The 24,663-nt window shown below is 39.3% G+C and overlaps 1 protein-coding gene across 3 annotated transcripts in view; it reads right to left on the reverse strand.

The window, feature by feature from the left end:
• Positions 1 to 24,663, reverse strand: part of LOC131448985 (interleukin-1 receptor accessory protein-like 1) — a 238,457-nt gene that overhangs the window by 163,007 nt on the left and 50,787 nt on the right. For all 3 annotated transcript variants that reach the window (XM_058621857.1, XM_058621867.1, XM_058621846.1), the window contains one exon: positions 22,834 to 22,927. In XM_058621857.1, coding sequence (XP_058477840.1) covers positions 22,834 to 22,915 — 82 coding nt within the window. In that variant the 5' untranslated portion in view covers positions 22,916 to 22,927. The remainder of the gene's footprint in view (positions 1 to 22,833; positions 22,928 to 24,663) is intronic.

Consider the following 24,663-nt stretch of genomic DNA (forward strand, 5'->3'; position numbering starts at 1 on the left):
ATGCTGAAATTAGCTATTGATCAAAAATAATAATGATTACAACAATAATCATTATCTACTGCAACATATTCAGCACTTCAAAATATGTAACTTTAGGTGGAGGATTATGTTTGTCAACAGACTAGGTGACATAATTACAAGCTTGAGTTCAGTGCGCAATTATGCACGCGGGTGAACAGTGGAGCTGTAGCGGGCTGCTGAAGGGCAGAGGGCTGTCTCTGTGAGCATGGGGGGTATGAAATACTTACGTTTGGTAAGTAGGTTATTCAGTATGAGAAACACTGATTGAACACCCACACTGATTTCATTTTTGTTTTTCTTTGATGATGCTTTTATCTCTTTTAGTGTGTCATTTATCGCAAATAGATGATTTATGTCAGTTATTACCTGACGATTTTCTGCCTGTTTTTTCAGGACTTCTGCAGGAAGAATCCAGGGTCTTAGATGTGGGGGTGGAGGCCTTGGCCCCACTCTTAGCTATAAGGGGCCAGGAGCCAGCTCCCGTCTGTACAGGAGGATTGAGTGACAAAGGCATGTGAGACTTGGTGTAGGGTGATATTTGCACCTGAATCTGCAACAGTTTAACTGCAAGTTCGATATATGAGGGCCGTTGTGTATCTGGATTTCACCTGACAGTGCTGAATTTTCTTTGTCCATTACTACAAATCCCTAGAGCTGAATAAATCACTGAATGCCACATTGTAAATATTCCACGTCTTCCCATTTCTAGGCTTCAAACTGTCTGGATCCTGCTGCTGAATGTATTTCCCTTTTCGGATGGGTGATGTTTGTAACGGTATAAAAAAAAAACTAACAAAAAAACATCCTGGAGGGATTAACATTTCATTGAAGTGTTTTATGCCTTATCAGCTGCAGCCATATACATTGCCTGCTGGTGCAATCCTGTGGGTGGTTCCTCAAAAGTTCACTGGCTAATCTTTCCAACCCAAAGGTGCCACATCATTAAACCTACCACTGAGTGCTCCTGCATTCAGTGGAGGCAAATTCACCTGAATCATAACAGTATATGTTTTAAATGACCAAACAGTGAAAATGAATACTTCTCTGCAATGCCCAAATCCGCTTCGCTGCACCACTCATGCGCTGAAGGATTATAAATCCTCATATTTTATATAAGATATAGTTTTTATGTATTTTCTCTAATAAAAGCTCAAAATTAAGTGTTTTCATTAAAGATGCATTTGATCACCACCTGAATTTAATGGTACATCCAGCTTTTTCTGCTTCACTGAAAGAGCAGAATTAGAGAGACACCTAATCAGCTAATGTAGGTAAAAAAGGGAATGATTTACATTATGTTTAATGTGCCGTCGATCATCAGAGATAATGTTAGAAGTGTGCAGAAGGAGATAGACAGAGATGTACGACATGAAAGTGGGGAGTAGGCGGACAGAGGGTGATGAGAGCAGAAATAGACACAGCGAAGAAGGGACACATAAAAACAAGATGAGAAATGACAAAGTGTGGAAAGTAAGAGGGAGAGAAATGGAGACTGCACAAGGCACAACTAAGAGTGGAAGCGATGGGGTGAGAGTACATTAGAAAAAAAAAATGGAGGCAGAGATGCCACAGCGGAGATTACAGATTCATACGCAACCACTCTTTTCAGCTGACACAGGAGAAAAGCTACAGTGTGGATTCATATAACGAGACCACTGGACCATCATTAAAATCCAGAGGCCCAAAGACAAACTGAGCCCCACCTGACTCTCGGCTGATGTTGCCCCCCTGAGAAACGTGCCTTGTTGAACCTGCTCCTCTTCTGTCAGCACTTTCATAAATAATTCACAGAGCACTCTGGGGCAAGAGTGCCACAGAGTGTACAATACTTTCCCCCAGTTTCTCCCGCTGCATCATTTTATTGCCCCATATTTGCACCACACTAACAAGCTGCACTCATTTACATACGCCGAGGATACCTGAGAGAGCAGCTCCATTAAAACACTCCACTCAGGGTGTTTGAACATTGCTTTATTCCAGCAATGCAGATTTCAGTTCGGATGTTGTTGCAAGTGATGCAAATGCAAACTGAAGAGGCATCCAGCAGTGCTTCAAATCACTACTTTCTCATTTTGAAGAGAAAATGTTCTGGTAAAGTAGAAAAATTACATGGATACAAAATGTACTTCTATAGTCAGTAGGATTCCTCTTACCCAATACATTTACATTTTATAATACAATATTGCATATTACAGTGGTGTGTTCTAACTCTTTTTTTCTCTCACTTGCACATGCCATCACAAACACACAGACACGTTGACATCACACACAACTGTACAGTCAAACAAGTTAAAAACATTATTTTGTTCATCCAAACAGGCTCAGTGTTGATGTGTATTTAAATAAAAAGGCGTGGGAAGCCAAATCCAATCTCATGTGGCCACAGCACAGCCTGTCCACCTGCCATTGGAACAGTAAGCATGGATGATAATATTAGGTCAGAACATGCCAAAGTGATACTGGAGCAAACACAGAAAATCTCTAGTGCAAAAAATGAAAACCTAACATAAAAGTTCCTTTAGTGTTTACCCTGCATTTCAGTTAACATTAGCATAGATTAGATTAGATTGTTACCCAACTAGAAAACAGCAATCATGGATCTACTTTTTGTTTATTTCACCAGTTCCCACACTGGAAAAGAGTTATTCATACATACAGATTTGGGATTTTATTCCCTGTTTACCCTCAGTTGTAGTTTTATAATTTACCGGTCTATGTGGAAACCTGATCATATGGAGACAGAATGGATTTATCAAATAATATTTTTTTTTTTTTTATCAGAAAAGCGCCATAATCTCTTTTCCTCAATGATTTCCGCACGACAGTTCCTCTTCCTGTCTTATCTTCTTTACTCAATTGCACAGCACATTTTTTACACCATGTTTAACTATCTTTTGTGGATGGAAATCAGTTGGAAGTACAGTTCATTATAAACCAGACAAATCTGAAAAGTGCCTTGATTGTCTGCCTCTCATCTGTTTTTATTATTGTAAACTGCAGTAACTACACATAAACAGCAGTGGACAATGTCAGTTACTTGTTCTTATTTGTTATTATGGCACAATCTAAAAATACTGATTTAATCATAAATACTTGCTCGTACGGCACATAAAAACGACCTAATACCCCACTAGCATGGACAAAGTACATGTACTACCAAGCTACACTGATGTTTGATCTCTGTCTTCAACCTTGGGCTGCTATAATAACCTCCACTCTGTTGGGAGATGTTCATTCAGATTTGAAAAACCTGAGTGCAGGGATTTGCTCAGCCACATGAGAATTAGTGACCATGGCAGATAAGGCGATAAGGGAGATAACATACAAAATGTGTTGGAAAATATAAATGAGAATTCAGCTTTGTAATAAAAAAACACTAAAACAGGGACAATGAAACTGGACTAATGTAGATGGTGTCTAATTTTCTGTGTTGTCTAATATCTGGGACCATAAAAAGGTCCATTAAGCCCATTTGACAAATTTAACTGTCATTTATAATAAAACGAGAAAACAGCAGAATTTAAAACAGCAGAAACAGATCATCAGCATTTACATCTATTTTAGTTGAAGAATCAAATCCACCATGTAAAATCACATTTCTTCCTTGTGATAAACAATCACTGAGAGTGAGGTAAACTGTGATTGCTCAGCAGTGACATTTCCATATTCTTAGTAGCTTTCTCTATTAATCATTTATGAACTTGATGAGTGGTTGTCATATGATGCATTATTTGTATAAACACTCCACAAACACCAAATAAATTGTTTACAGCTGCAACTGTTCAGGGAGAAATAGGAGGGGGGGAAACTAAACATTTTTTTGATGACTGAAAGGTAATTAGCATCTTGGTGTTTGACTGCGTTACGAGTGCGAATTATGTCTCTGCTGCTAATAATGATCTGCCAAATGAATAGGATGCTGTTCGTTTCCAAGTCGCAACAAACACGAGGATTAAACCAAAAAGTCTGAAATAAAGAGTCTACAAGTCAGACCACCATGGAGACCAATTCAAGAAGTAAATACTAACAAGGTCAACACACAGATTCACTGCACCAGTACCCCTATTTATTAGACTAACGCATTTAGACAAGTAGCCTCGCTCCTCCAATATGAGCTCATATAGCCCTGTACTTAAAGCCACAGGGAGCCATTACAGATTACCATGTAGAGTTCAATTCCTTCAAAGAACCACACACGGTGTCCTCTCTCATTAGCCTCCTATTTCCTATCCCACACTATCACCCATTACTGGCTCTTCTCTGTGCAGAAAATTAAGCGCCCGCTTGGCTGTCAGGCCAGAGGACTGTTGAGACACTGAAGACAAACTGTAACTGTGATTTGCGTCTGATTTTACGGTAGAGTTGACAGGCAACTTGTGAAAATCTTTTCTAGTGCATAATAAAGGAGGCTTTGGTCAGTGGCAAGACAAGTGGGTCTCATGCCTTTCGTGCCAATTTGCTTTGAACTTTTTTAAAAACTACTATTACTATTAATATTAAGTGTAGCATCATCAATGGTCTTACTTAAGAGCACCACAAGGATTTTTTTTTTTTTTTTTTTACAATACAGTCTCTTGAAAGCAATTTTATTTGAAAGAACATTTTTGAACTTGACAATTTACTTTTGACTTTTGACAAAATTACACAAACGCCAACCTGACCAGTCATCATCATCATCCTGTTCTGGATTCATTTATTCCTCATTCTCCAGTCTCCCTTAAGCAAGCCTTGAAAACATAACGTTTCCTTTGTTCCCTATGTGATGAGTCAACTTTTGATAGCACTGTTCATATTACACTTTATTCAGAGTACTTGAACTTTGATGGGGACGGTTGAAGTCAGGTATGGCCATTTGTTGTGTGAGTTGTCCTATGCCCTTGTTTACTGTGGGGTTTCTAAAATTGTTTTTGATGGTTATGTACTGCCAACTGCAAAACAAATTAAGTTCTCAACTGAAGTGCGCTGAACAGCTGTGCTGTTTCAACACATGGTCTTCATCAGCAAACTCCACAAGTGATTTCAGTGACACCTCAGCAAAGTCAATCTGCCATGAGACACCATCAACAGCTCCACAACATGTACACAATAAGAACTTGAGTTAGGAGTGTGTAGTCAGTTCCTTTGGGAGCCATTTCCACCCACTACCACTGCTCCAGATCTAATATGCTACGTGCGTTATTTCATTTAGTAAAGAAGAAACAAAAGCTACCTCAGACAAACTTCATACTCTTTCTAGACAACTGGAGTGTTTTTTTGTCCAAGAGGCTAGAAATCCTTCAGGCTAATCCCTGATCCTCCTTATCTCTTCTCTTAGCCTTTCCAACCACGTCTTATCACCTGCTGGACAGTAATTAACAGGAATTACACAGAGCTCCTATCTGCCGAGCCCATGTTGTTACTGCAAAGAAAAGAGGAGGCTGTCTGTCGGGAGATTATCACTGGAGAGGGGATCCTCGATCAAGCAGATGCAAAACACGCTGCAGATGAGTGACTGGGTGAATTCTAGTATTACCTTGCACTCTGCACTCTGCACATGACAAAATGCCATTTTTTGCATGACACACGATTAAGAAATTGTGTAATCAATCATTTCCAAAATGTTTTATATCAGTGGAAATTAAGACAGAAAGTGCACCATTTCAAGTAATATTCCATAAAAAGCACTTCATTTGGACTTTGAATATTAGAGAGATACTGGAAATTAGAGATTTGCAAGCTCTATCATTTCATCAACTCTGCATGTGTTGTTTGGTGAACAGAAATGAACCAAATATTTTCCCACACATAATTTATAAGGGGGGGAAACGGATGAAAAGATGGACAATTCTCTGCAACACAGACCTTCTACTCTTTCTTTTTTCTCGCTGTCTCGGCCCTGCACACTCTAAATGTTTAACAGGATCCTTGACAAAAGCCTCTCTGCTTCTGTTTCCGTGGCAACAGGCATGCATTGGAATTGATGACATCTCCATGATCGCCCACTTACTTTGCACTAAAAACATTCTCATTGAACTTCTCCAATGCCTTCTTTTTTTCCTCTCACCGGAGGTGACGGTGCTTTTCCCTTGTGAGAGGAAGAATGAAAAAGAAAAAAAAAACAGGCTTTTCCTGTTGACAAACATGTCACAGTGACCATGACTTTAAATGATGTGAGACTGACATAGATTTGGGAAATGTGAAGTTTAAAAAGAAATTCAACATGACAGACGTAACAGGATCTCAATAATTCATGGCTGGATGATGCCTTTGCCTGTGGCGTGATTTGTATACCTGTCTTACCTACATGAATCAGGCTCTCAGCATGAATCACTGTCTATTTATCTCCGCCTTCAAGCTGCAAACTTGTTTGAGAGAAAGAGCGAAACTCGCGCCATCGAGTTAAACGTTTTTGTCCAATGCTGTCCCCATACCTCACACTTTCATTCTCTCCCTTAATTAACATAGACGATCAGCGAGACAGCTCCAGAGGCCAGAACCCATAGCAACACTGCTCGCTGTCACCTTGTTACTACCGTAATGGGTTCAGACGAGGTCCCAGTGACACAGGAGAGAGGGGAAATTAATTCATGAAGCCCAACCTCATGTACTTTCCACTTTGCCTTGGCTCCCCTTCACCCTTTCTCCATCCCTACTGTCCTTCCTCCTACACCGCCTTGTTTAAACTGTTGGCACTACACAACAGCGAGAACATATTCAACATAATCACACTGCATGCACCAGCAACCTGATGCACAAATTATTCAGCTTCATTAAAACCGCACACGCGCACGGTAAGGGAAAATTAACAAACACATTCTTTGAGTGTCCATTAAAATCTATTCATTAACTCCACAGCTGCATTTCATCCACTGTTGGTTTTTGTCTGTCGAGTGTTTACAGCTCAACAATAAAAATGCAAACACTCAAAAAGTCTTTGGTGGAGTCAACAGCGTCAAGGCGTCTGTGCCTGCTTGTTTCAACAATAGCGCGACTGCCTTTGACGGCCAAAGGACTGTGGAGGCAGGCCATTCTGTCAGAGAGCTGGATGTCATGAATAAGAGCAAGAGGCAAGACACTGCGCTGTCAACCCAATTAGGCTGCTCGGCCACAGCCTGACTCCATTCTGCGGGCCAGAAAGAGGTCAAGGAACATTTAAAGCAGCCATTCCCTGGCTTGCCAATTGCAGACTGGCATTGTTTGAATTCATTGATGGAGGTGGAGAACAACTGAAAGGCAAGAATGTCCTTAATGCTAAAGTCATTAGGGGTGCATGTGGGCACAGAATCACAGTGGGAAAAATGTCCACACACAGGCTAATTAAGAGGTCGGAAAAACATGTAAAAGGCAACGAGAAGTAATTGTATCCCCCCTGTTAAGTAGCAAAGGCAAAAATCTCAGCTGTCACTCAAGGTCAAAGCTCAAGCATTACGAAAATTAAAATTAGCTCGAAAACAAAGAATCCAAATTCAATGCCAGACACTCTAGGTTGTTTCATTATCCTGATGACACATTCAGCAAACTAATTTGTGTTTGTTAATGCAATTATTTGGTGGCTCTTTCGAGAGATTCCTCCATTTTCCTTTATCACACTGTCAATAACCCTGAACCCCCTGCTGAGCCAGTGCGAGAATCCATGAATGCCCACTGGGTAACAAACAACCCACAAGCAAATGTACTCTGATCAATGGTACACACTCAGCATGGACTTTGAATGGATAATCTGCACCTCACTGTCTCAATGTGTGAGAGTGCGCTTGTGTGTTTGCACATAATCGATATTCCAAAACAACAGAGGTGTGAGGAGCCGGACTGCTGATTTAATAAGAATTGTGACCTTTCAATCTGAGTTCAATTGTAGTAGTTTTGAGAGCATATTGCCGTGCCATATCTTGCAATAATACCAGTATGCATTTTTATTTAATAGGAAAATGCCATATTGCAATAAAATCAATATAGCCTATATTATGATGCAGTGTTTCCCCTACATTCACTCATACAGCAGCACTGCGTCTGCTCTTTTCTCATGTCCCTTTCTCACTCTCTCATGTGGCTGAGGCTTATGACACAGACACGGAGTGAAGAGAAGGCAGATTAAGTCAAATTAACCGCAAGACAAAGTCAGCAGTGGTAGTGTGCAATAAACACATCCCTAAGTGAACGATGAACACATGTTGACCTCTACTAGCTTGTGCAGTTTTACTTGCCGTTGTCCACACATGGAAATTATTCATTTCATTTTTGACTGTTTTTGTTATATTGAGATTCCTGTAGCATCTTAAATATAGGTTTATTGTGCATTGATGCAGTTAAAAAACAAACTCTTCATGGAATATTGTTAGGAATGTTGTTATTGCAAATGTCCCTTTTAAACTCATATTGCCCACCCTTAGTGTATACTAACATTATCATTAACATAATCACATCACACCTGCTGCCGCCCTCTATGTACAGTTTCCACTAAATTCTACAATTTGTTGCTGAACAGTCTTCGTAGCTCCTGCATCTCTGCATCTTATTGAAACATAGGAAGTAACCATGCTTGTAGTGAATTAACAAAAACTCCAAGAGGAGGCTGAGATGCATCCGCATGAGATGATGGGCGCTAAAATCAATCACTGGTTTCCTCTCAGGAGTGTAGAAGAGGTTAAATGCACTAGCGCGACTGTATAAGTAGCTCTCTCACACACACACAGGCAGAAATGATGTCACACAGTAATAGATGTTAGCACTACATAAGCATTGTATAATTTTAATGCTGGGATCATGAATCTGTGATATGATGCTTTTCCTGATCAATGGCTGTGCTTCAAATAAAAAAATAAATAAATGCTGGACTATATGCTGTAGGCAAGTGATCATTTCCTGATATAGATGTATTTATGTCCCCATAGCCCTGCTTAGCTCCTCTGGAAACTGTTTCCTGCTGAATCGGTTAAGTTGGAATCACCTCATGGTAAAATAACTCCCATGCCAAACTGTTTCCTTCTGAAGCTAATCTTCTATTTGCATATTAAAGGCAAAGAAAGGCACATACAGAACCATAATCCTTCGCTGTCCTTGTGTTTTCTCCAGGACTAGGCACTCTGTGCACACAAAAGCAACAGAGAGCCTTAGAGAGTGTGCAAATAGCAAAAGAGGTCCTTTTCATGCTTATATCACACGCTTTAAAAATCGCTGAGGGTGGCATGCACATTAAACATTATAATCAGGACATATTTGAATTTCAATGCCAAGCAAATGAAAGGTGTTGGAATGGGATTTGGGGTACTTTTATTTTGAAACTGGGGTGGAGTGCATCAGGGCTGGAACTGGGACAGATGACTTTGTCAAAACTCACAGCAACATAACCACTTGGCTTTCTTATGCTACTTCACAGCTGTTCTGACAGACTGTTTTTATTAAAGTGGAGTAAACAAGCCGTGTAGATGATAAGCAAACTCGACAGCTTAAAACTGTAGCACAGAACATTCAAACGACTGTGTTTCTCGGTTCAGTGGAGTTTAGATCTCCTTTCACCTGGTGACATTCCTGTACTGCTCACAGAGACTGGTTTATTTAATGCCAAGACGGGGAGAAGCAACAGCAACATTGTACTAGCAAAGAAGACGGCTACAAAAAGTTTAATGAGGGAAAAGTTTCCTGTCCTGCTCTACCCCTGCTCTGTTGCTGTATACACACACATGCTCCCTCATGATAGATCCCATTTCAGATGCAGAGGCTATACACATAATGCTGCATCATTTGTGTTCACAAGCATCAAACAGAGGCTAAATAATAACAACAAAAATCACCAAACGTTGCACACTGCAGCTTTAAAGGATAAAGACGAATGATCACCAATGTCCCTTTTAGTAAATTGTCTTGGCAGGTGTGGTGGAATCTGTTAGTTCAGCCCCGCAGTGAAGGGGTGTTAATCAGTCATCACGCTTTTTGATCCGTCTCTTCTATCATTTGATTTGTTGATGGGAAACTATAACATCTCCACCACTCATTAGCTGCTTTGTGAATGAAAGGGGGGGAAAACATCAAAAAGCAGCAAGCACACTTCATGGTTAAGGTAGGGGCCTCATTACTCACGCTCAGAGAATAACACTTCAAGAATCAAACTTAATTGGCCGCCTGAACATTGCATTTTCATACAGCAATTTATTTAAAGTGGTTTTGATGTCAGATGATATACAGAGGGAAACTTTTGTGAAAGGCTGAGTGGTGCAGAAACATTTTAATTACCCTCTGGCATGATCACACTTACACTAGGCAGAGGTTGAATTTGAAATCCATTTTCAGAGTGAGAAAGATTGTAGGTGTGGATGGACTGAGAGCAGAGTGAGATGGTGGTGTGGTGTGTTGCTTGGCTACTGGCAGGATTCAGAGCTGCAACGCCTACATTTTCGTTAGCAGAAGATGCTAGTGGAGACTTGAAGCTCTGTAAATGCTGCAGCCTCTGTAGTGTCAGTACTCCCCTTATCCATATGAGGCGTTCACATCTGCACTATACACTAAATTTTGAAAATCTCAAGTAAATAAAAGATACCAAATGATGTTAGTGATGTTAACAACATCTATTCGTTTAAATATCCCATATTAAAATAACTAAAACATTTTCAATGCTCCTTTACTTGGAAGAAGGCAGTGTATGACTAAACATTAGTGAAAAATGTGGAAAAAAAACCAATAAATATTGTTCTTCTTTTGGCTTCTCCCTTCAGCAGTCACCACAGTAGATCTTCTGCCTGACACAAATTGTTACGAACAATAAAAATATAAAAAACTACACACTTGAGAACAGGTGAAGCACTGGTCACTACAGTTGTGCATGTTACTTCCAAATTCATAATGACACATTACATTACATTATTATCTTATGTCTCTTATCTTTTTTAAGGTCAGAAGCAAATCATGTGTATCCGCAGGACTGATATGCAACATAGTTTCAATCTCTGTTATTTATGTTTCACACATTAATAGAATCTAATCCTTTTAGAAGGCCACCAGGGCTGTAAAAGCATTTTATGGCCGTTTGATCCACTGCTGATAACTTTTTACATTTACAGAGCTGCCACTATGCAGCATGTCATATAAAAAGAAATGACTGAAAAATACTTCTTGTAAATTACAGATGATGATGATGATGACGACGCCCCCTCCTTCTCTTCTCCTAACGGCTCAGTGAGAAACACGTGCTTCTGACACAGCGTCTCTATACATATTTGTTTCATGAATGCAGTGGAGCTGCGGTGGAGGCTGTGCAGTGCTACGCAGTGCCTTGATTGGCCAATAAGAGCCCAAAGAGGGTTTTCTCCCTGGGAGAGGCCCTAGAAATGACAGTGGAACTTAATTAATATGTAGAATTTATTGATCATTGCACTGCAGGGAAATCAACTGCCATCTTCAACCATTTTTTGGTCCCAGGAGGATTGTAAATAAGCAGTCTTAAATATTTCAACCATGCACCACATCAAACACAAGCAATAAACATGACAGGAAAATATGTGACAGGACTTCACTGTAAATCAAGCCAAATGGAATTACAAGAAAGGGGGTAGTTCAGCTGATTTTCTCCGTTTTTTTTTCTTTTCAAATCGGAATCTCTGTTGCGTTGCAAATGGTGTAGCGCCACAAACAAGATCTGCTGTAGCTTTAGGTCATACAACGTATTTTCCTTCCTTGAGGTAATTCCCGGGTAACTATAATGAAAATGCTAAGCAGGAGAATTTGAAAGGAGCTTGCTTGTATCTTCAGAGTAGAGAAGAGTGGCCTGGAGAATGCTCAGCCTGTTTTTTTTTTTCGTTTTTCAAAAACTCCTGCAGTGCGTCAGTCTCCTGCAACCAAGTGGCTTATTCTTTGACAAGTTAAGTTACATTCTTTCTCTCTTGCAAATAAAATGAAGGACAATTTAAAAAAAAAAAACTTGGACTCCCCTGAGAGTTGCAAGGGTTTACTATGCCGCTGCTTGTTGTAGCAATACGTTGATTGTGCTTTGACCAATCCCTGTTTGACAACAAAAAGAACGGGGAAAAGGCGGAAAAATGAAAGGAAGGAGAACGCACAAAGAGAACAAGAGGGCAGTGTTTTTTTGTTCTTAGCTGTCATTGAGCGATGGGGAGACTGTGCAGAGTATGAACACAGTGAGAGAGGATGTGTGCAAACTTTCCAATAAAGGAGCATTGAAAAAGGCCACACGCTGTGTGCCTGGCTGACGCGACAGAGCTTGACAGCCTCATCACGGCCTATGTTGTTGGGAGAATTCCTGCATTCACAAAACTTCACCGCTCAAGTGACCACAGCCTCATTTGCACCAGAATCTGCTAATTAAAAATCATGCCGTTTCTTTCACAACGCCAAGAAAGGACCACAAACTTCTCAACCAGTGACATCACTGCTACCATGGAGTCCTTGTGAGCCAGAGTTGTTGGTTAAATGGGGAATAGTTCATTCATAGCATTTTTTTCCTTGCGTTAAAATGAGAGTTTCACTCATATTTACACATTTTCATTCCCATAGCACTCACACGGTACAGATCAGTGCCGCAGGTGTACTCGTGGTAAGTTGCTGTGGGAATAATACACAACTCCTTATATGGACATCCTGGGGTGTTTGTTTATAGGTCACATTTTCAGGCTTTACAAAATGCGTTATTTCAAAATTATGATTCATTTTACTTAGAGTTTCTTTTCCTATCATTTTTTTTTTTTTAAACAGGAGTAGCGATAATTGTACAGAAGCGACAGTTTTTCTTTTCTTTTTGTTAAAAAAACGAGCCAAGCAAACTTTGAACTGTGACATATTCCCAAATGTCACAAATTCAATTCTGTTTATACATTGGTGAAAATGAAGGAAAAAAGTATTTCATCAGATTGCCTATAGGTTGTACTGGAAAAAGGACATAAGACACTCTATGTTGCACATTCTTTTAGCCCCTGTATATGTTTTAACATAGTAATGGAAAATGCTCTGTGTTCTAAGAGTTAAAAACCAGTAAAGGACTTTGCATGTTAGCAGTCCCTCTAGAATCAGTGAGAACCCGCCAAGGGTGTGTTGGTCGATTCTTGACAGACAGCTGGATATACCAGTAATTAGATGACTAATTTTTAACTCATTTTCTTTGTTGGGATAAAAGGACACCGGATAGATTACAGATAAAACACAGCAGTAACATTGTCTTGGACTAATCTCATTGCAATTTCTAAATCAGATCAAGGCTGACAAAGAAAAACTCATATAACCAGTCAATTGATTTTTGTTTTTAGAAAGGAAACAATAATTGTTGAAAAAATGTTGCTTAAATTGGTGGAAAAAGGTTATTAACTACACTCTATAATCTATATTTCTACTGAGTGCATGATGAATGATAATAATAATAATCCCTCAGTAAATCTTTGTAATATACAAAGCATCACGCCAAACAGAAAAGTAATACCTGATCTTCATCATTATATTATACAGTTTATGTTCTCGTTTTTTTGTTTACTCTACATAGAAATATTATTCAAATATGTAGTTTCCTGCTAATCTAAGGAAATTCCCATGTTGTATAAACCCCGCTAAACTAAAAACAACAACAAAAGCTCTCTCACTCAAAGCTCTGTCAGCTGTCATTTAGACCAATCTCACTCCACTCAAGCAGATACTGCAGGTGTGTGATTTAAAGGAAAAACACAGAGTTTAGTGCTATTTTCCCCATTAGATCCAGAAACAGAAATCATAGACGCTGGTGCAGAAAACAAACACACAAAAACTCTTGGTTTACAATCTAATGATTATTATGCTATTAGGCCACATTGCTTTAATTGTGCTCGAGGACAACCATTCAACTCCCCAGTGATTGTGTCTAGCTTCCAGTAGAAAGTTGCCAATCAATGTGAGGAATAACCGTCAATTTCTATGGGAGATGCTGAGTAAAAGACATGCAGAGCGGAACAGAAGAGACGGCAGCACAGCAGAGATGAAGGACGTCTTTCTTTGAGAGGAAATAAAAAGAGCAGATTGTCATCTCAGTGGTGACAGATGAGGGAAAAAATATAAACTATGTTTTAAAAAGTGCAATGATTGCTCGACAGATAGACAGCAAGCAGGCGAAAGGCAACACAGAGTGAGCGGGAGAACCTATGGACTAATCATGCAGTGCAGCCCCAGGTTAAAATGTGTGATATTTTTGGGTATAGTCCCATTGCTGCCTGCAGGTGATTTGCATAGAACTGAGAAACTTCAGCTTCGTTTTCCCACAGCGGCTCTGCTTTGTGAGAGCAGAGCAGTCGAAAAGGGAATTAAAATAATTTCCGGGACCATTGCTGTTCATGTTCAAATTGCCCCAATCTTATTACAAATGTTACTTGTTAACTTTTCATTTTCACAATTTTTATGTCTTTATTTCCCCAAAGTCCACTCCCTTAAACTTGGGAGCGAGACTTTCTTAAATTAGACAGTGGCCAGCCTTCTACATGTTTAAATCCTCTTTTGGACGAAAACTCATTATCATCCACACATATAATCTCAGAAATTGAAGCAAAATGCCCCAGCTGTTAAAGTGGGCTGCATAATTTGCTGAGGGAGCCTGAAATTAACAAATTATCTTTCATATAGAGAAATATGAGAATGGAATAGTGCAATACACTCTATTTAATGTTGAATGCCTGCAGACAGTGGAGATTTGAAGATGATGAACAAGAAATAGGTGATATGAAACGTGGAATAAATCAAATGCTTTACATTCATTCATATCTGTATAACTTAACCCTGTAGATGTTTACTGCCAAAATAAACAAGTGCACTTAAACAGTCAATACTGACGAATCAGACTAGAGAAGCCTTTTAAAAAGGTTTCCATTTTGACCGATAGCTGCTAGCCAGATCATCTCTATTGCCCCCAGGTGGCTGGCTAAAATACAGATTATAAATAATGTGGAGGATACATGGCCCAAAATAAAAGATAAAATCATAATTGGGTGTGCTTTTTTATTTTTATTAGATTATATAAAAATGGAATTAAAATCCTGATTGACAGCTAAGACTGACTCATGATTGGTTGAATTGGTGTATGGGCAGGGCCTTGTTACCATGGCACCCCTCAGACTTAAGCTCCAAATAAAATCACAGGTGCAGGATGACTGCGCACACACATCTGACATATGCTCCATTAATTTGAGACATGTCATCCATCTTTTCAGTAGTATTGGATATTTTGAATGATTTTACTCATCAGGTACTGACTATTTTTCTTTTCATTCTCTCCTCTCTTGTTGCTTTGGCAACAGAAACAGTCTGACTTTTTTTTAACTCCTTTATGTGCATTAAATACCCATAATAGTTTCACACTGAGGAAAAAAAAAAGTGTCTGCTTGATTGACAGGCATCTGACCCTTTAAGCTTCACCTACACAACCCAGATTCAATCATCTCGGGAGCTTCAATGTCTATGTGTGACAGTTAATGCCTTAAATCCAAATGCTTCAAATAAAGACAGAAAGAAAAGCTGTAAATGGATACATATTTGATCCACACACAGAAGCACTGACAGCACGCTTGAGCTTTAAAACACCTCAACCTACAACTACACACCACAGCACTCTGGACCTTTTCCTGGCATTTTTCTCAATTGCTACGTGTTGTAACATTATTACAGGTCAGGAAACAAGCCACAGAGAGACTGTTGTGCTAATAAATCAGGTGATTGATCATCATCATTCTCACACCGAGGGCTGTGCCATGCGTCTCCAACCAGGAACACATATCAATAGTAACCCTAGTTGTCTAGAGGCCTGACTGTGGTACACTTGTTGAGCAGCGTCTCTCGCTCTCTCTCTCCCTCTCTATCCCCCCCCCCCCCCCCCGAGCAGCAGGAGGGGAAAACAACTCCATGTGGCGAAGCCATTTCATTTCTAATATCATGTGGGTGATCAATCTCCCCTGCTATGAACGGGCGGTTGCAGTGGAGGCAATCATTCAACATTTGTGGCAGGAATATGGTATTGACAGAGAGAAGATGAACCAGGGGTAAGCATGGACATGTGCTTGTGTATGTGTCAGTGAGGGAGAGAGAGGTTGATATTTTTTTTAAGGTTTTATTACCCAAAAACCCCATTTCTATTCAGCCAATCAGATAAAAATTGTGTATGAACACAATTTATTTAAAGGAGTGTGTCCACTAGCATTTAAAATGAGTACTGCAACCCCTAAATCAAAACATTGTACAGCCTTAGATGCCAAACAAATCTATCGACTATAAAACCTATTTGGAAATGTTTCATATGTCATTAACAGGCGGAGATTGAGTGAAAGTAAACGTGTGTCTGCTCTGAGCAGCAGTGGAGAATTAGCACATGATGAGCAGCACAATGTTTGAGCCTCATGTTGTGCTTCCCTGTCCACAAGAATATGATCTACACCAGCATAATTGTTGCCAATTTTCCCACCACTGTCAGCCATCTATATTTTAGCACACTCCACTGCAAATCTTTATTTTGCATCTCCTGGTCGAGACATTTTTGAGACGGAAACTGAGGCTTTTTAGGTTTTGTTTTGTCTGCTGACAACCCAGATATTGAAGAGCCAAGTGAATATTTAAATTCTTAATTAACTGACTACAAGATTGTGAAAAAAGTTTCAGTATGTGTTGAATCTCTGATGACATACCATGGTCATTTCATGAGTTAATGCACTTCTTAGCCCCTCAAACTGTACAAGAATTATGTGACATTCAGTAGTTTTTATGCATGAAAAAAAAACATCTGTCGCAGCAGAAAGGGTCAGCACTGCAGCTCAAAGTTCTTGCTGACAGCTTCCTGCCATATTTAAAGTCTTTTAATATCAATTACAAAGTCAAGTGGCTTGCCATAATTTAATTTGTGCTGTGCGCTGACGTCCCCTGTTAGGATTCACTGTCTTGTGCAATTATGCGGTGCTTCATTATTGGCCAAACTGTGAGTAGCCCTATTAATGTGGGTGGGAGATTCCATCCTTTAACTGATGTATTAATGTTGACATCCACCCAGAGCTGTGCATTGCAATGGGTGTGGAGACTGTAAATTTAACCGACTGTCAGGATGTCCTTGATACTTGCTGCTGGGAGAAGAGAAAGAATTTGGTGAGGAGAGGGGAAAATACGTTGTGAACCCACTGTAGCAGCAGTAGATAAATATAGAGGGAGAGACGGATGATGAGCGGCTGCTCTCTAATGGGAACCAAGGTCTTGTTGTGGTGTCGGGTTTTATTTACAGCTACTCTTCATCGAGGTGACAAGCCAGGCCCCTCAGTCGATCCTTAATAGTAACTAGAAGCAGAGAGGGGGTTTTGCATTCGGTTTTTCCAAATGGGAACATATGTCTGAGGCCAGTTTTTCACATTTGCATGAGTAACAGAATGAAGTGTTCACGTTGACTGAGTGTTATGGGTTATATATCGCCTGAATTACTGGGGGAGACTGTGGAAAGGTAAGCATCATTTGTCTGGGGACTCATCAATGTCTGACAAAGAAATTGGGACTAATGGCTGTAGAGCAGAGAGAAGTAGAGAGGCTAAATTTGTCTCAATCAATGTCAGAGAACATGATCATAAATCTGCAACTGTCATCAGCGTTCACCGGAGGGATACGTTAACAGTTTTGTTACGGGCAACTTTTAGTGCACATAGAATAAATATACCTCCTGCACTGCGTAAGGTAAAGTTTAGAAACTGAGGTCACCAGCTGGTGGAAGGAGACGCTGCAAAGGTGAGTGTCTGATAGTGATGCTGTCCCTGATTTTCCTTATTAAAATTAAAAAAGAATTAACAGATTTCCCAATAGATTTCGGACTGTTGTGTGAAATATTGATGTGTTGTTTGTAATGACAAAAAGACATTATGGGGACAGTGTATGAGTCATCAATAGACGTGATGTCATTGTCTGAAACTGGATTAGCCACACTGAGGGGCAATGGAGTCAGGGTGAGACTTCCTTCTACGTTTACTGTATACGGTTTACAGTCAGATTTACAACAATGGATGCAAGTGCAATGACTGGATGTTTTCAAGACTAGCAAGATTTTTTGGCTAAGCCTTATTGACTGCTATCTACACATAAAAATAACGCAGATAAAGCCTGCACAAACATGGCAGCGGAACCTATAAACCAGAAGGTTTAAGCCTGATTTATGGACCTCGTCATATTTTGTTGCACAGTGTGACTGGTTGGCACTGTCTTTATGAACTTTATGAACTGTCGGACCAAAACACACTCTCTCTGTTGTTCTCCAGTGTAACCTCTGCATTGACCGCCGCCCTTTCACGCACTGCTGTTTTCCTCTCAGTAAAAGTAAATTTAAACTCCCTTCCTCCACAATTATATCAACAACTTCATCCATTATCAAAGCATGGAAAAAGAATCAAATAATACAAATAAATAAGTGATAAACAAAAGAATAAAATGATCAAGATGATACCAGAGCTGGTTGGAAACTAGTGTGTGGTTGGTCACCATGGAGACGACTGGAACCTTCTACTAGATGATAAACTGAAAACACTGTGCGACTCGTTCATTTTTGTCGAGTGACAGGCTTTACTGCCCCAAAATCTTATCCCTCATCCCTCATCTTCATATATAATTATTTATTCATGTTTGCCTGAATACATTCTCAGAACCTTCTGAAGATAAAAAAGTATATGTCATGTACAGAGGATAAAAGCATAGTTGTTATTTTTCAGAGTATAAAATATACCTCATAGTTAACATTTCAGTTGAGCATTTCATTCTTTTATATCAAGTAAAACGCAGGTATGAGGCACAGAGAAAGAATTCTGAGACAGATAGCTCTCAAGCAGGCATGTTTATGGATTTCTCACATCGCTCCTCCAAGAGCTGCAGTGGTCAACAAGGGACCCGATCGTGCGTTTAAGACAAAAACAGCCTTACTGCCTATTTTCTGAAAGCAGGGCCTCTTTTTTTTATATGACCAAAGATTAAAAACTAAAACAGATCTAGCTCAATAAAAAGAGTTTGTCCATGGATGACTGGAATGCAGAGAAATCATTTTTAATCATAACTAACGACATAGATTTAATCATTTTGTGATACATTTCCTTTTTTTTTTCCAAAAAGCTGAGGGATTGCTACTCTCCACAATAACATTTTTTTCATCATTACATGTCAATATTGCCTACCTCTGTTTTTCCAGGAGCAATTCAAGTACACAAACTGTCCAGGGTGTACCCCGCCTATCACCCTATGTCAGCTGAGATTGGCACAGCACCCCCCGCGACCCTCCAGTGGAGGATAAAGCGGTAGATAATGGATGGATTTCGTTTACAGTCTTTAGCTGTTGCTTTACACTAGGAGGCACAGCTTTGTTAAGCGTGTTGATGAAAGCCAGTTTGACAGGATAGAATAGAACTTTATTTGTCTGACACCAAGGGGTGAATTTTCTGAAAGAGCTTAAAATATACCTAAACACAAATACACAAGGAACAAGTACACCAAATAAAACCTGAGTAAACACACATTGATACTTCTTTTCTCTAATTTCCAAAAATCACAAACACAACTTTTGTATATTTTCATTATATAAACATCTTGGAGTATTTAGTTTAATAAATGATTAAAGAAAATGCCCATCAAATTTGCAAATCCAACAAATGGGGATTTTTCTCTCATGTATGGTCTTTTTTTTGTAATTTTTCTTATTAGACAGATAAATACCCACACATACATAACATACAGTCAGTGGAAAATATCTTCAAGCTTCACTGAGCTACATAATCAAATCGCATGGACTTTATTTCTCATTATTTTTGCACTGAAAGGTCAGAATCTGATCACAAAGGCCAATTTCTACACAAAAACACCCTCAACGCAATGCAGCTCCCAGATGATCCTCATCAGTTTAAACAACCAAACTCCTGGAAGGAATGGACGGATAATGATAGTGATGATACACGTCCAAATATGAGGTTTCACTTCAACATCTAACTTGATGTGCTGCATTAAGCAGAAATACATGTAATTATTCTGTTCGCCCAACCGTTCAGGCCACATCAGCATTATAACAAAGAGGAACCACAGCAGAGGACAAATGGATATGTTCTCCTACATATGCATGCCGAGGATTAGCGTGGCACAAAAGCATTGTATGTTGTTGCACTGTTTCCACATTGAGTACAAATGCAGACAAAGCATTACTCAAAGAAAAGGGTGTTTTATATTTAATCATCTACAGATAATAACAGGCCAAATGCTGCACAGTGTGCTTTTATTTGTGAGCGTGCATATGAATGAAAGGGAAAACAAGTGAGATCACATATTCATTGTCCCCCCGGGAGTCAATCAAGTCATTTAATTTCCTTTGATGGGCTGACACTTACTGGTTTGTGTGCAAAGTGGATTTCTGTTTAAAAAAAATGGTGTGCTCAGTTCGTATTATTAGACAGCCAATTCATTATATCAGCAATAAAAATATAAACAAAAGAAGTACTGTTCTCTCTCTCTCTCCAAGGAAACCTGACCCCTGTAAAATGCTTGTTTAAAAACATATTTTCACACCGAGGAACTACACCTTACTCATTCATTCCATTTTTTATAAAACAATGAAAGCAACTTGATTTCAAAGAGGCTCTCATTGCCCAGAATCCCTTTTTACAATAGGGCTCTAACTTGCAACGAGCAAGGCCTCTAATAAAGCAAAAAGAGAAGGAACAAAAGGACGAGGGTCTGGCTCAAATGTGCTGTTCATTTATCAGCGGACACGTTTAAAATCCTTGCTCCAGGCAATAGCTCGTGAAGCATCTGAGAAGATAGCCCATAGGGACTTGCGCAGGAAAAGCAGAAAACCCTTTGATGAGCCTTGGGCCATTGCTGCACCTGTGTCTAATATGCATAGGTTAAAAAAAAAAAAAAAACAGACGCAAGCAGCCTCTGGGTATGAAAACAGAACTGGTAACAGACTTCCTATGTTCATGTTACGTGCCACTGGATTTCCATCTCGTCTCATTTCCTTTAGTTGGAGAGGCATATTTTACTAGTGGCACCATGGTGTTAAATAAGTGGACACTCCAACAAAAGCCACCATTGCACCCTTAGATCCAGAAAGTAACCGACTCCATCTTCACTTGCACTTGCATTGCCTTGGCTCTGAGAGCTCCAGTTTTGGGAGACACCAAGTTGGGCACCACAGTAATTATTCTGGAATTTTCCACTTCAAAAGAATATTCATGATTAATTACATAGAGTTTGTTGGGGGGCAGAAATAAATTAATCCTAACCATAGGCATGAATGTATGTATGTATACAATTGCTTTAAAATAAAAGAAATAATTTGTTTTTGAAGTCTTAGTTTCCACAGCAGTTTGAATGGACATGCCTTTCATTAAGTGGCAGCTTGAAAGAAGAATGGCTCTGCCAACATAAACCCGATGCAAAAACCAACAAATAGGAAAAGAGGGTGGACTAAAGAGAGTTGTGAAACAGTGTTTCCATTCTTTCTGTTCCTTCATTGTACTCACTGATTGGATATAACAGATAAATTGTATGGAACTACCTGTTTAAAGAAAAAAGTATGGCCATACCACCAAGTTCTAATAATTTGTATGAATGCTCATCAAAATGAGGGAGCTTAGGAGAAAAGAACGGCGAGTGAAACAGAATTATAAAATGCCTCATCGTGCCTTTTGAAATGAAGGACTTCAAAATGAAGGCTTTAGGCCCAGTGTCTCCCAAAGCTGGAGCTCTAAGGGCCAAAGCGATGCAAGCACAAGGGAGTACTCATCGTTCGTTAGAGTGCCGACATTAGTCTAAGGTTGAATTAGTTATGAACCGTACAATTATAATGCCTATAATATATTTTTCCGCTCTTATATAAAACCTTAGCACTACTGTCCCTGTCAATAATGTCTTTCAGTCCTCAAAAGTGAATGTGTGGGCACTGCATTAGCTTATCTCTTTGAAAATAGAGCAAAGAAATTAGCCGTGATGATACTGATCAATTTAGATTAAAAAAAAAAAAGATCAGCTTCACAGAGCAGTAGCTGGTGGCAATGGGCCGTCCACCTCTGATTAGAGGGTTTTTATTGACTCTTTTATCACTAGAGCAGTAGGTTTCAATATGTGCCTGTTTTTTTATTTTATTTTTTTCACCTGTATCTCTTGTAATTCTTATCCAAACGACATCAACACTGCACACACTGGTGCCCTTTGTAAGTCACCTACCAGGTCTGAAGCCAGTCAAGCGACCCGTGGGACAGTTATGCAATTAACAGTCTAAATTCATATTCTACATATCAAATAAATTTCATCGCAGAGATGTGTTTGACGACCTCACAACTCAAAAACCGCATTCAAGTTTGCAGCATCACTTTAAATATTTAAAGTCTGCACTGATTTTAAAGATAAATAATGAAGGTTAAACTGATTAATCATGGGCATTGTTAGTGTATAAGACTCAGTGATGCAGCAAACCCTTCAAGAACAAGGCAGTCACTGTTCGTATCATCTACAATGAAGTCAGCAAGATTACACCATACGATTGATCAGCAAAGATCAACAATGACATTTTCCATCATCACTCACTGTACCTCAAATTGAATTTCTGAGTGTTTGTGGACTCATAAATCAGTCTGTTAAAAGACAGGACAGCTCTGTTTTTCATCCTAACTGCTTGGAGTCTGAAAGTACAGCAGCACAAGGCCACATGATCCCTCCACTGTTGACTTAAATGAGTTTTGCTCTCAGGCCAAAATAGAAAAGACGCAGGGCCTTGAAATCTTTGTAGGTTCCAGTGAATCAAACACATGTGCTTGTGTGATGTTGCAAAGATGCTGTGTGGTAAAAAATCCTGAGTTTTCATTAGAAAATAGTGGTAACAAGACTTACCTGAGCCTCTTTTAGAAACCACTTTCAGGCAATGGACCACAACGGCATGAAGCAGAATCAGGAGAGGAATGGGAGCTTTCATTTTTCCACGGCCCTACAAGGAAACAAATACCTGTGTTAATATAGTACATTGAAGAAACCTCTGAATACAATGAAACAATCCAAAACAGTATATTAATAAAAAACATTTGATTGAGGAAGGAGATGATTGATCAAAGGTGGGGCGTCAACCGATTTGGGTCTTTCTGTGGTTGGTATCGTAAATCAGTCAGGCTGATATATGTTGCCAACCTTAACCCTAAGAATAACAAATAATACACAAGACTGCTTGACTTAAGTAAACAATCATAGAACAACACAATTATAATCTGTCTCTCCAATCAGCATTTTGTGTCTGCACTGCACTTGCATATATTTCAAATTAAAATAAACCATATATTAAATACATGGAATGGGAAGTAAACATTTTCAAATGAAGTTCAGGATTAAAAAATAAAATTTTAGTGACTTGGCAGCAATAATAATTAGATGATTAATCAAAATAATCAAAAATCAGCCGAGGTAATCTGATTAATCAACCTAATTACCTGCCTGATTAATTAATCAGTCTATCTCTAATAACCAAAACCCTACAAGTTTGACAAAACTTTGAAAAACCTTAAAGTCAGGTGGAACTAAAGTTGTGCACCTCCATGAGCAAAAGCTAAATCTTCCTGATTGATTCATACCAGTGTCTCTTACGAGACTGACTGTAATCAGGCTGTTCATCATGCAAACGTCAAGACACATCTCCATCAAAGCAAACTACCGTCAACACGACTCAATTCACAACACAACATGAAATCAGGATCTCTTTCCATCAGTGCACACACCATAGTTACAATTAACAGTGCTTATTCAGACGTTTCCAGTGGTTTACAAAATTTCTGTCAAATATTTGATTATTGGTCCCTTCTTCTGAACTTTTTGATTATTACTAATGTTATTATTTTTCTTTTGTTTGCTTGGGGACAAATTGATCTCCCTACTTGATGCAACTATGCCATTTCTGCTACGGATTTGACAAGATAGCACACAAGGACGCCTGCATTGGCATTTGAGTCATGACAAAGATGCTTCACATAGTTTCCAAAAAGCTGCATCAGAAAAGGCTTTGAGGGGAAACCCTGAAAAGCCACAATAACCCTGTAGACATTCACAAAGGCATGCAAAACTGGCCAGAATCCAGAGATGGCGACATTGCCATGTTGTCAAAAGGCCTATTGTTGTCAAGCTTTTGCTTCCTGCAACCAATGCCACCACAGAAAAGCTTCACACTGCCACACAAACTCTTATCTTTTTAATTAGTTTTCCATGTTGGAAGCAAGTGTGCATCATACGCACAAAAGTGGTGGTCTTTCTCTGTGGTTTGAGCACGGAAGAGAAACGAGGGAATCACCAGTTTGCCTCAAGCTATAGTGATATCCTGGTCATCAAAGTAAACACTGAGGGGTCACATAAGTGATCTTGCCATGTAGGGTAATTATTTTGTTGTTTATAGTGATTATAGTCATGATTAAAATCAGAAACTCATCATCTGTTGGGTAATCATCCATCCTCCGTGAAAACATGCTATTGTGCTTTGCTCTAAGCTCGTGCAGCCACTGAGGGGAAATGAAGTGAGGTTTCACATAGGCTTTTCCAAGGACACTGTTCTCACCATTTTATTTTTGTTCTGTCTGGTGTGTGCAATTTTATTTTCATGGCCAGAGAAAAGGGAAAAAGTAATTATGAACTGTAAAAATTGGTAAAGGTAACAATACATGCACCATCAATGTTCAAGGCAATGTG

Source organism: Solea solea, chromosome 2 (assembly GCF_958295425.1).
Source record: "Solea solea chromosome 2, fSolSol10.1, whole genome shotgun sequence".
In the NCBI taxonomy this organism is placed as follows: domain Eukaryota; kingdom Metazoa; phylum Chordata; class Actinopteri; order Pleuronectiformes; family Soleidae; genus Solea; species Solea solea.